At 31.4% G+C, this 13,713-nt stretch overlaps 1 protein-coding gene across 2 annotated transcripts in view; it reads left to right on the top strand.

Moving 5' to 3' along the window:
- Positions 1–13,713, top strand: part of disc1 (DISC1 scaffold protein) — a 56,089-nt gene that overhangs the window by 5,066 nt on the left and 37,310 nt on the right. For both annotated transcript variants that reach the window (XM_058796049.1, XM_058796048.1), the window contains exons 2-7: positions 2,425–3,254; positions 5,033–5,102; positions 7,253–7,406; positions 9,281–9,377; positions 9,573–9,775; positions 12,304–12,358. In XM_058796049.1, the coding sequence (XP_058652032.1) occupies positions 2,425–3,254; positions 5,033–5,102; positions 7,253–7,406; positions 9,281–9,377; positions 9,573–9,775; positions 12,304–12,358 (1,409 nt within the window). The remainder of the gene's footprint in view (positions 1–2,424; positions 3,255–5,032; positions 5,103–7,252; positions 7,407–9,280; positions 9,378–9,572; positions 9,776–12,303; positions 12,359–13,713) is intronic.

Here is a 13,713-nt window from a genome sequence, read left to right as displayed (position 1 = left end):
AGCAATCTGTATTATACTGTATAAAGTGCTTTATAATGCATACTTAATGGTTTAAAGGACAATTAATATTTAGTAATATCTATTTAACTGGATTGACATGATCGGATGAGAACAAAATTGTAACTGAATTGTGTTGAATAACGAACTTTGCATCTACAATGCATAACATTACAATGTTATTGAACTGAATTTAATCAAAATTGCACCAAATTTAATCAACACTATTGGTTTCTGTAGAGCTGCTTTATAGCAGAAATTGAATTTTTCATAATTAATCAAATTTACAGCATCAACAATCTGAAACATAAATAGAAGTGACTTTAAAAAAAAAAGGTAATGTGACTATATTAGCATCAGAGATCTGTAAGCATGCAAGTGTGCTGTTAAATTAAATTATTGAAATGTTAACTTCAATTTGCAATTTTAAGTAAAAGGGGTCGGGTAGCAAAGGCTTGGGTCGACTGCTCAATAGCCTTCAGAGGATGTGTCTCTCGCTCAAGCAGCTCTTCCTCTCTCTAGAAAACATTCTTTAGCTGTGACTTCATCATTAGCTCCGTGTAAATTATGGTGAAAGATTGCAATGCCAGGATATAAAAAGAGATTCTTTGGCTTCATTTTTCTTGTCTTGCATATTTAAGACCTATTTTGAGGGAAAACTATTTGCACACCATTTGACAAGTGTAGAAATCAGTGATATAAATGTGAGTGAGTTTATGTGTTTTTGTTTGAAATATCTGCGAGAGAGACATTGAACTGCAGCTGTTCTCTCTCTGCATTCACTGCAGTGAGGGATTGTGGGAAACGCGTTTAAAGAGCCAATCACAGCTGCAGACAAAGAGACCGTTTGAGAGTTTTTCCACTGATCCCTCCCTTTCCCTCAGAACAACAAACCAATGTGTTTTGTGGACTATAGGGATGTGGAGGTTTTGGTTTCAGACTTGTTTTGTTTCTGTTGTTTTGGGCTTCATCATTTTGTGATGGGTTGTCGTCTATGCATTTGAACTCATGAACTCATTTCGGCTCATTTTACTCGCCCAGAGGAACGTTTTATTGCTCAGATGTTGCTTTCATAGTTTGGTAAGGTTGATCTCAATAAAGTATCAAATTAGTCACAACCTTGTTTAATTTACTATAAAACAACTCTTTAGGCTTCCTGCAAACACTATTTATTTTTATTTATTTAATGAATTTGTTTATTTAATTTTAATGTATGTAATATGAATTTTAAAGTGAAGCATTTTTCATTTAATTTAACTTGACATACTAAAATAACTAAAACTGAAATAAAAACTATATAGACATATAAAAACAAAAACGAATAATTACTGAAACTTTAACTAAAATGAAAATGGAATATATAAGAAATAAAATATAAAAACTAATTCAAAGTATTAATACACTATAATGGTATACACCATAATCTCTATTATGCTAAATGATACTGGTTCATATTGCTTATATATATATATAAATCATATGAAGAGTTTATTTGCAAAAACTCCATTTTTACAAATTTTCAAAAATCATGTTTTTTCATGTTATCATGTTTTTTATCAAGTTATTTTTTAACCTAGTCAAAATAACTCAACTGCAGTTTGATTGAGATTAATTGGAAAGCACATGAAAAAACATTATTTTTGAGAATTGTTAAAAACTGAGTTATCTGTTTTTGCAAATGAACTCTTCATATATAGATTATAGATTAAATATAATCTCTCTGTCTCTATATTTGTGTGTGTGTGTGTGTGTGTGTGTGTGTATATATATATATAAAAATCATGTTTTTTCATGTGCTTTCCAATTAATATATATATATATACAGTATATAGAATGTAAACTGAGCATCGTTTGCAAAAATTTCAGTCAGCGCATAAAAAATGCATTGAAGTAAAATCGTTTCAAATATTAACAAATGTTCAAAAAATACAAATTAAAAAATTAAGTGTACAAATGTACAAAAATATATATATTTCAATGTAAAAAAAATTTAAGTGCAAAATGTACAAAAATGAAACATTTAAAATGGAGAAAAAGTTGTTTTAAGCGTAAAATGTGCATTTTTAAATGTAAAAGAAAATTTACAAAAGTATAATATGTAATGATGACCATGTTATTAAAATGTCAATTTTTTCATATTTAAATTGTCTTTACACTGTTATTAAACTCTTATAGTTGTTTTTACTGTGCATTTCCTGAAGTGCCCATCAGTTTTCATTTCTTAACAGCTGTATTGCATTTGACATGCTGATCACAGGGAGATTTCATAGCTGGAACACATGATGGCAGCTGTCATGACTCATTATTTGTTTACAGATATGCCATTGTGAGAGTTTACATATGTTTACATAGTTTGCAGTTATAAAGCACCTTTCACGGTTTATTATCACGACTTAAGACGTTTAATCGGTAATCTGTTCTCAACAGGTGGTGTGAGTCCGACGGCGGCAGCGGGAAGCCATTGCAGGAGGAGCTTCAGACGGCCGGGATACATGCGCTCAGATAACCAGTCATGTGACTCTGAACAAGAACATTCACAAACCGTTTCTGGCTCGTCCACTAATGAGAACATTCAAAAGAGCGCTTTGAAATTGCCCAGCAGCCCCAGTGAGCGATGGCTTAAGGAGGTTTTCGAGAGAGACGACGGCCAGGATTCTTCCGAAACTCACAGTTTGCGTGACGCTGAGGAAAATTCCCCAATGCCATCGTGCAGCGTATTCAATTCCAGCTTCAGTTTCATTCAGCAGTCGCTAGAAACTAGTGATCTATTAGATGTGAGCACAAAGAAATCTGTGAGCAAACAATCTGAATGGGACCGACTGAAGTCTGAAACGTCACACTCTGGTGCTTTAGAACCTCACACTGCTTTAGTAAATCACTTGAGCCAATCAGAGATCGGCACTGTTCCGATTAGCCAATCAGAACACGAGGTTTTCTCATTAAGCAATTCACCTTGCTCCATTGGCCAACAAAAAAGTATTTTATTGGACCGAGAGCTGTGGCTAGCAGACCTGGATGTACAGATTTCATCCTTCATGACGTCTTATGTGAAAGAAAGCATCCAGGACTCCGACTCTGGCTCTCTAGACACTGAAGTCACGTCTTCATTCTCGATTGACTCGTCAGACTCGGCCTCCTCGGTCACGTCCGGCTATGACAGCGCAACCCCGTCCTCAGAGCAGAGTCGGGACGGTCTTATAAAGAAGTACGAGGATGTTCTGCAAGACTGTCTGCAGAACAATCGCACAAACACCAAGGTCAGTACGACTCGATGTTTAAGATGGCTAGGAAATAGGGATGCACGATATTATCGGACTGATATCGGAATCGGCCGATAATGGCTTTAAATGTAAATATCGGCATCGGCCCGATATGAAAAATTATGCCGATATGTCATGCCGATAAGAAGAAGTAGGGCGCTGTTGGCTTACTTCTAACTAAATTAAACCTAAAATAGCCTACACAAATAACATTTAGACTTTGTTTCTGATTAAATAAAGCAGTAATTGATGTCATAAAATGAGTTTTGATTTAATGGTCAGAAGCTATAGCTTTCATGAAAAAAAAAAAAAATCACAAACATGACACTTGTAAATTAAATAATTTTATATATAGACTGATTTATTCATTAATGTGTAATATGTTTTATTTTTTTAGCTCTAAAAGATTTTCAGAATTTTTACAACTCTTTTGCTTTAGACCATCTACAAATGTTAACTCTTAAAATAAAATGTTAGGGTTAACACTGCATCTTTCAGGGGGAAAAATGCAGAGATTGATATATAGTTTATTTATAGTTATTTTCAAAGCTTCAATGTACTGTCAAAAAACCTTCATTATTTTTTATTTAATTCTAACAAATAAGTTCTTGTTCAAAACTAACCAAAATTAAAAATATTTTGCTTATTATTTGCTTATTATTTTGCTTATTATTTTGCTTATTATTTCAAGTCTATTTATTAAGACTTGGTGTTGTTTCCAAACAAAAGGAAATATATCGGTATCGGCCAAAATTAGTTGAAAAATATCGGCATATCGGCAAAAATCCAATATTGTGCATCCCTACTAGGAAATACATTTTACAGGATGTTTTATAGTGTTTGCTAAGTGAACTATTGCTCATAGGACTGCAAAAAAATGTTTTTTATACTTGTTTTTTTTTTTGTTTTTTTTTCAGTACAAATATCTAAACATTCTTATATAAAGATAAATTTACTTGAGAAGCAAAAAGACTTTAGATATTAAGTCTTGTATTCTGAAAATGTTTTCAAAATTAAGTGTTTTTATGCTTAAAGCATGAACACATATCTGCCACTGGGGAAAGAAAAATAAACTTAATTCAAATGGAAAGCAATATAATTTATGATGCCTAAAGGTCTGCTTTTACTTAACCCTGTTTAAGTAACTAACATATGAAGTAATAGTCAGAAAAATTTGACTATTTAAATGGAATCGTTTTATCAAACATTTAGACATATTAAACATTTGATGTTTTGTATCTTACATCTTTTTTTTACATCAGGCTTTTATGGCTCATATTTTCTGATTTAGTGAGAATAAGGGAAGAAAAACTATTTTTTATTCTAAGGCCCAAACTGAGCAAAAATATGAAATTTGTTGCAGCTGCTGATTTATTTTACTCACAATTAGTGCTGTCAAATGATTAATCGCATCCAAAATAAAAGTTTTTGTTTACATAATATATGTGTGTGTACTGTGTATATTTATTATGTATATATAAATACTCACACATACAATATATATTTTGAAAATATTTATATGTATATGCATTTATATATTTATATTATTATATTGCATAATATATATAAATATATTTAATATATAAACAACATTTTTCTTAAATATATACATGCATGTGTTTGTATTTATATATACATAATAAATATACACAGTACACTCCTATATTATGTAAACAAAAACTTTATTTTGGATGCGATTAATCATTTGATAGCACTACTCACAATCTTTAACACTTTTTTTTTTTTAATGTTTGACAATCTTTTACCTTCTATAGATCGAGTCCATAATGATGAAGCTTCAGAGACTACAGCACAAAGCAGTTCTGGATGATGATTATGACACAGGTCAGACATTTACATGCTCGGTGTTGGTTTGATCATTTATTTGATGAAGCATAATGGTTTCTCTAGCTAATAGTTTGTATATATTAGGTGTAAATATGTTTGGATTTCATATTCCAAAATATAATTAACACACTAAAAACTGAAAAAATTATGTAGCCATTGCTTCACATTTAATCTAAAAGTATGATCACATTATATATCTGTATCTGTAAATATCAGCACAGTTTTATGTCCATATAAGTCCACAGCTGATGACAGAACACAAAGACATTCATGTGGTTCAAACACACCCAAACACTCCCAGCTGATAGTCTGTACTCAGCGATAGTGACCTTAAACCAAACCAAAAAACATTAGCTTGTGATTGCTGACTTCATAGCAAAAATATTCCCTTTTTACATCCCACTTGTTTGTTTGATTAGCAGTGACACACAAATCCACCTCGTCTGACTCAGTGATGTTGAACAATTCTGTTCATACAGTTCCTGCATATTTTCAACAGAAATGTGCATTACCATTCTACTTATTTTATTTCAGTGGTTTATAGTATGCACACTGTACACTGAATTTATTCAGAGTAAGATCCCATTTCAAATGTGTATCTTTGCATCAGGATTATTTTTTGTGTTAACTAAAACTAAAACCATGAAAACAAAAAATTCCTTGAAATAAAATAAACATTAGCTGAATATAATATAATATATTTAAAAAATGAAATTTATTATTGTTATTATTATTTTTCCAGATTTTATTTCAGTTTCTAAGGCAACATTTCTCAAAATACTAAAATAACTTAATAAATAAAATAGAAAATATTAAAAATAAATAAAAGGAAAAATAAATAAATAAATAAAATTACAAAAGTTAAAAATTAATAAGCACTATTTATATTATTTTAAAACAAAAAAGAATACAAATGACAAAAAACACAACAAAATTACTAAACTAAAAACTTGAAAGTGAAAACTGACAGAAAATATCAAAATATTAACAAATATTATTTTATTGATACATATAACAGAAAATAGCAAAATATTAGCAAACTTTTGTAGTATGCTGTTTTCAAACAGTATTAGTATAACTTGGAGATGGATCTGTGATTCAGTGTTGAACAGCGCCATCTGCTGGTCTTGGACACAGTTATCTCACACAGCGCGCTGTTCATGGAGTGAAGCAGCAGTGTGACATGGATATATTTTACTGTGTAATTCCTTCATCCTTCGCTTCATTACTCGCACTGAGTTGCTGTACTCAAAAGTACCCTCTGTATCTTCAGTGTGTGACTGGAGAATCTTCTTAAACTTCTTCTTTATCAGATCAGATGATTGACCTACATTTGTCAGCTGGAAGTCTTCTTTTGGCCCCTTTTGAGCACGATGAACCTTGTGACTTGCATAACTAGTCTTTTCCCAGAACCAGATTTGTGTGTGTGTGTGTGTGTGTGTGTGTGTGTGTGTGTAAAGTGGGTCAGTTGTGTTTGTTTTGTACTGTCTCTGAGCAGACACACACACACACACACACACACACACACACACACGTTTACTTAGCTATCTAAATGGGTACATTCCATAGGCGTAATGGTTTTTTTTACTGTACACACCATATTTTCTATTGCCCTACACCTAAACCTACCCCTTACAGGAAACTTTCTGCATTTTTACAATTTCAAAAAAAAATTTAGTTTATTTTTAAACCCATTTTACAAATGAGGACGTCCCCAAAGAGAGGTTTTTGGGGATTTTGTCAGGTTTACCTGACTGTTGGGTACAAATTTGTCCCCAAAATATGGTTAAGTAGGTACACACACACACACACACACACACACACACACAGAGAGAGAGACATTTCCTGCGGTGTTTCAGTTGCAGATTAGAGCACAAATGCTACAAAGGGGCTCATTTTGGGCTGTAATCAACAACAGATCAATAATCGGATAGGCTGGTTTAAATTTGGTTGTTTTTGAGATTAAGAAGAGAACATGAACTTTCAACATGTTGTCACACCAGGGTACCTTATGAATAATTCTTGTATTTTTGTCATGTTTTTGGATTGATTTTGACCTAAATTGAACATAAGCAGGTGTATATTTTTGTTTGGTTTACCCCATCAAAGAAAGACTGTTGAAAGTTGAATTGTGTTTGTGTGTTTAGCCGAGCGTTTTGGTAAGAAACTAGAGGAGCTGAGGAGAGAGCGAGCGACGCTTAAGCCTGGTTTACCATCCAGACATCCGGAGGTCACTGGATTTCTAGAGCGTCTCAGAACGGCCGTTCACAGCGTCATCCACAGGACAGACACAGACTGCAGGTTTGGAAACATTCAACAACTCAACAAAGCTGCATTATTTGATTTAAAAATACAGTCAAATCTATTTTACAAATTACAATTTTAAATATCTCTTTTCTGTGTGAATATATTGTAAATATATATAATATTGTGAATATATTGTCACATGATCCTTCAGAAATCATTCTAATATACTGATTTTCTGCTTAAACATTTCTGATTATTATCAGTGTTGAAAACAGTTGTGCTGCAAACCGTGATGCATTTTATTTTTCAGGATTCTTTGATGAATAGAAGTTCAAAAGAACAGCGTTTATTTGAAATAGAAATCTTTTGTCACATTATAAATGTCTTTAGTGTCACTTTTGATTAATTTAATACATCCTAGCTGTATAAAAGTATTAATTTCCTTTTAAAAATAATTATTTTTTGATGCTAGCACATCTTTATCATATCTAAACAAAATAATCCCTATATGAGTTGAATCCATTCTTCACAACTGAATTCTGAAAATGTCTTATTTCTAAATCTGACTTGATTTCCTCCAACACTACAGAACACGTCACTGTATTGTATTTGAGGGATGGTTAGTTGATATTGGTTTCAGAAATAACTCATTAAAACAGGAAAGCACAGAGGTGGGGCTGGAATGTGTCTAAACAGCACTTCCTGTTACGTATTGTTTCCATATGTTTATCATCGTGCAGTATGGAGTCTGTAACTGAGCTCAGAGACACTCATCATAGGAAAGACACTAGAATATTAATGATCATAATAAAAAAGTTGAAGATGTCCACATCATTTTTTTTTTGTTAATATTTGATTTATTTTTATATCATGCTTTTATTTTTATTTTAAAGTTTTAGTAATTTTTTTTTGTCATTTTTATGTTTTTTCTTTAAATGTCTATCTTTTTTTTTAACCCCTTAACTGTCACTCACAGTTTTGAACATAGACATTATAGTGAACTATCAAAACTTAAATTTTTATAATTCGTGAATGAAAATATTTTGTAACATGATTTTGATGTACCATTTCCATGGTAATGCAATGTCTGATTTTAAAATGGGTTTCAAAGGATGAATTTTGAGATTTTAAGTTTTCAACTGATATATAATTTCTTATGATTTCTAATACGTAATAGAGAAAAAGGCAACTAAGAAGACTTTCTATGACAAAGGTCAGAACTCCTGTTATGATGTAGATTTTTCAGGTCCACCCTTGTCATAAATTAATCTATTACTTTTCCTGTATAATATTTATTTAGGAGTCTTAGACCTTTCCAACGATATATAGTTTGTCATGATTAGATTAGGATTTAATTGTAAAATAGTGAAGTAAACGTAGGTGTCCCACAGAGGGGACGGTGACAGTTAAGAGGTTTTAAATTAGGTTTATGTTTTTAGTGGATTTTATTGCTTCAAGTTAAACTAAATGAAAATAAAATTTGTGCCTTTATTTCAGTTTTAGCTTCAGTAATTTTAGTACTTCAAGCTTATTATTATTATTATTATTATTACAATCATATTTTTTCAAATTTAGTAAAAATTTGCTTTCATGTTAATTTTAATTAAAGTTTTAGTAATTTTGCAATGTGTTTCTGAAATTTGTATTTTAGTTTTTGTTGTTTTTAAATGTATAGTTTTTTTTCAGGTTTAGTTTTAATTAATCTAGTTAAATTTAATGAAAATGAGAAATGTTACCTTAGAAACTTGCTGAAATATTTTATTTAAAAAGTTTTTATGTTTTATTTTATTATTATTTTTTTATAGTTAACATCTATTTTATTTCTAGTAATTGTAATTATATAATAACCCTGGTTTTCAAAAATCACACTTTTCTAGTCATGGTTTGCAGTGGCTGATTATAAATATATTTGTATTTTTTTCAAACAGGCAAAATGGTGACTCCAGTGACGATCAGGGATCAGGCAGCTCTCGGAGCCGGTTTCGAACACGAGAGAAACTGTTAGAGGAAAAACAGAGGATTCAGGTGAACAGAAATATATGATCATCACTGATATATGACTAATGAGTGCATAATATATGCATGTTAATGACTGACTGTCAGCATGAAATCTAATTCCTTTTTAACTTGTAACAGATCTGACTGATCTGTTGTCAAATCTGAAGTTGATCTTAGCTCAGTAATACGTTAAGAGGTTAAGTACGTGTTGTGCTTCCTCAGAAGGAGATGTGTGATCTTCAGCGGAGGCTGCAGGAGCTGCAGGAGCGGAGCAGATCTGTGGAGGAGCAGCTGGAGCTGGAGGAGCCCGTCCTGAGAGCCTGTGATCCGGCTCAGCTGCGGCTGATGGGTCGAGCGCTGGAGGACATGATCAGCTCTGAACACCGGGCTCAGATCAGCGTGTCTCCATCCGCAGAGATCGTCAGGTGAGTGCAAACAGAGCAGCAAAATATGCTCATATCTCATTTACACACATTCAAACCTGCACGTCAATAATGGTCAAGGCACATGTAAAAGTATGATGCATTTTTAGCCTGTGTTTGAAAAAAGCGCAAATGTAAATAAGGTTTGAGAAGTAAAATCATACAGGTTTAGAAAAAGTCAATGTAAATCATTATAACTCACAGATTATTGATTCTGTAAAACAACAGTAACAGCGTTATGTAAAAAAATGTAAACAATAAATTAATAATAATAATCAGTTATTTTTATTATTGTTGTTATTATTTTTATTGATAATGTTATTTTATTGTTAATGTATATTATTGATGAAAACAACTACAGCAATAATAATAATGATTTATCATTATAAGGGTTTACAATTGAATAATTCTTTTTATTATTGATGATGATGACTGATATATTAACAATATTAAAAATTATTTATTTTTATTATTGTTTTAATTATACAGTACATTATTATTGATAATAATAATAATAATAATATTTATTATTATTATTATTATTTATAATAGTTTTTGATCATATATATATATATATGTATATGTGTGTGTGTGTGTGTGTGTGTATATATATATTGATAAAACAACACCACCAATAATAATAATTGTTATTATTATTGATTATAATATTTATATTTTTATATTCTATTTACAATAATAAATCTATGTATTTCATGTTATTTATTTAAATGTGTGTATATATATATATAAATTACATATAATATTTATTATTATTATTATTAATGTACATTTATAGGTATCCGAATATCAGATATTTTGAATTGACTTATGACGTGGCTTATTCAGCCAGATTTAAGATTCAAAGAGATCTTATGAATAAGATGCATTATGCCATCAGGGATAAAGGCACAATATGCAAGTTTTGGCCACTAAAGGTCGCATTTTCAAAACAATAACAAAGGTGAAGCTTGATGAGGTAATTAATTCATTTTTTTTATTACCTGTACCTTCCACAGTTATTCAAACAGCGAATAAATTATACACAGAATGCAAGCAAAGAACATTTTTCATTTCACTTTCAATTTATCCGCGACAGCCGTAATGTATTTAGTTTAACTGTACAGCAGCATTTGTGTCCGTGTTGCCATAGTTTCTACAAGTGGAAACTGAGGATAGTGCGGATATTAGTTTTTATATTCTTACATATTGTGCCTTTAATAATGAATTATAAGTGGAAGTTTGAGTGTATTATCTGATTGTGATAGCATCAGTAAGAGCCGGTAATATTAAAATCTCTCTTGTTTTTGAACTCTTTGCTGTAATGTTGAATAGAAACCGACAGGTGATCGTTTAAAGATGTTACATGCGTCAATCAGCATTCGTTAGCGTTGACATTTGAGACTGACGTGGCTCAGTTAAATCTTCTCTTCGGTGGATGGAGGAGTTTCAGGGAGACGCTCTGGTGAAAAACAAAGGTCATCTCTAGCGGCGATGAAACGTCTGTCTCTGAGCAGAGAAATATTGAACTCTAGATTGCATGACTCTGTTTGGTCTCTCACAGATTGATTTTGATGCATATGTAGATTTATTGGAGGTATGGTGCAGATTGAGGTCATAACATTGAGCCGAGCTAAACAAACCCCGCTGAGGTATTGATTTATTTTCTTCTGCACTGAGGGCCGGTTTAAAGCGAGTTTTGAGGAGAGGCAGCTGAGTCCACATGGATTCTCCATGCAATCCTCTCTCTTTTATTGTATTTTTACCCGGCCTTTCTGGAAATGAGACACACTTTTCAGCACGGTTATGAATTTTTATTGCTTTCAGGCTCCACAGAGTTAATGCTTTCAGATGCTGGTGCGGATGAATATTGTTTTTCTGTCCAAAAACTGTGCGTAATGCTTAAGAAGAATCGCTCAAGGCTGTTGATGAGGAATAGCTGATATTTTAGAGTTGTGTTACTGACAACTAATCCACTTATTAAACCTGTATATTACCAGCAGGAGACTCTTTATCCACTTATTTTTAAATAATTGGTATACCGTTACAGTTTCTGTTAAAATTTTGAATTAGATTTTATTTTTATATTTTCTGTTTTCACTTAAATTTTTAAGTTTTATTAATTTTGTTGTATGCTTTTGTAATTTAAAAAAAAAGTCTACGACATATAATTTATTTATTAATTAGTTTTAGCACTTCAACTTGACCTATTATTATAAAATAGTAAAAGTTTAAATTGTTTAATATTTTATTTTAATTAACGTTTTATTTCAAGTCATGAAAATTATTTTATTTCAGATATTGAAAATGTTTTTATTGTTTTAGTTGCAGTTAATGATAATAACCCTGAATCATAGTATATTATGCTTCGATATTGTTTGCTTACCTGTATTTATTAGTGTTGTTTGCTAAGTCAAGCATCGTTATTACTATTCCTTGTATTTGCCATCATTTTTAAGTGTTAAATTTATGACTTCACTGTTCAAATCTCATTTTCAGCATCACTGATATTTATAATTTCCTTTTATTTCCAGACTTCAAGAGCAAGAGCGAGCACTGAGATTATCCATCAAAGAGGCAACGGCTAAAGTAATCCACATTTTAATCACATATTAATCATCTGTTTTTGCCCTAGGCATTTTATTTTACTTTACTTTACTTTATTAACAAAATGTTTGTGGCACAAATGTATGTTATTTATTATTTTATTTTAATATAAGATACAAGAGAACAATTCTCTGAGATCTCAAAATCTCAGGTAAATTTATGCTGTTTGAAGGATGTTTAGATGTTTTTTTTGTTTTGTTTTTTTACTGTAAAACTAGAAAAAAAGATGCTGATCTGGAAGTGTACAATGGAATAACATACTATCATGCTGCTTACACTATTATACACTGTTTAAGATTCTGTATCCCACAGTGCAATGCACTCAACTTTCCAGTTTGTTGAATGGACTGTAAATGATCTTATTTACTAAATGACATTATTTTTAACTACTAATTTGTTTATACTGGCCAAAATCATGTTTTATTTCATGAAATTCAAATTAAAAAAAATTTGAAATATCCATTCTGATAACTGGACATGCAACATAATAAGGTCATATGACAACATTGTAGCATGCTTTTTTTTTTTTTTTTTAGCATCTTGTATTTTCGGGAAAATAAGTTGCACTGGGACATGTCCTTACCAATATTCATGAAGCGGAAGCAAGCGCATGCGTCGTGATACTCTCTCCACAATGGCGGCGCGTCACTCACAGCAGACAGGATGAGGAGGAGTAGAATTGTTGAATAAAGTCGTTATTTTTGTTTTCTTTGCACTTTGAATATATAGATGCAGTTTTCACTGCTTTAGGATTAACAGAACTTCAGATAGTTTCCATGTACTTGTCAAGATCAACTTAAAAATAAAGAAGTTGTTAATAAAGTTAATAAGGAAAAGACAGGTTTAGAGCCAGATTCTTCTTTATGTATGTGAAATTTAGCTAGCAGGAAACGAATTAAGTCATATTTGTCTATATTTTCTTTTTCGAGTAGTCAAACAGTCCAAAGAAAACATCTTTAAAACAGAAAGAAAAGTCACTCGGATGAACATTAAAAAAAAAAAAAATTTGACCAAAACAAGTGAATGAATCGTCCTCAGAAGAGTGACAAAAACAGCAGATCACTGCAATGTCAGACTTATATTATGTTGTTTGACCCTTTCATATTTAAGGAGAGAACTTTATAAAAAAAAGTTAGACATCGCTTATTATTATTTTCAAGGGTGTAGAATTTAGTAGGGACGCTATGACATGTCTCTACCAATATCCAGCGACTACTAAATTGTCACATACATCTCTCTTTCGACACCAATCTAAATGTATGCATTTAGCCCTTGTTTTGCGTGCTTGACATTTAATATAATATGTGACCCTGGAGCACAAAACCAGTCTTCAGTCG

Source organism: Onychostoma macrolepis, chromosome 13, assembly GCF_012432095.1.
Source record: "Onychostoma macrolepis isolate SWU-2019 chromosome 13, ASM1243209v1, whole genome shotgun sequence".
Classification (NCBI taxonomy): Eukaryota; Metazoa; Chordata; class Actinopteri; order Cypriniformes; family Cyprinidae; genus Onychostoma; species Onychostoma macrolepis.
This window is presented reverse-complemented; position numbering and strand designations above follow the sequence as displayed.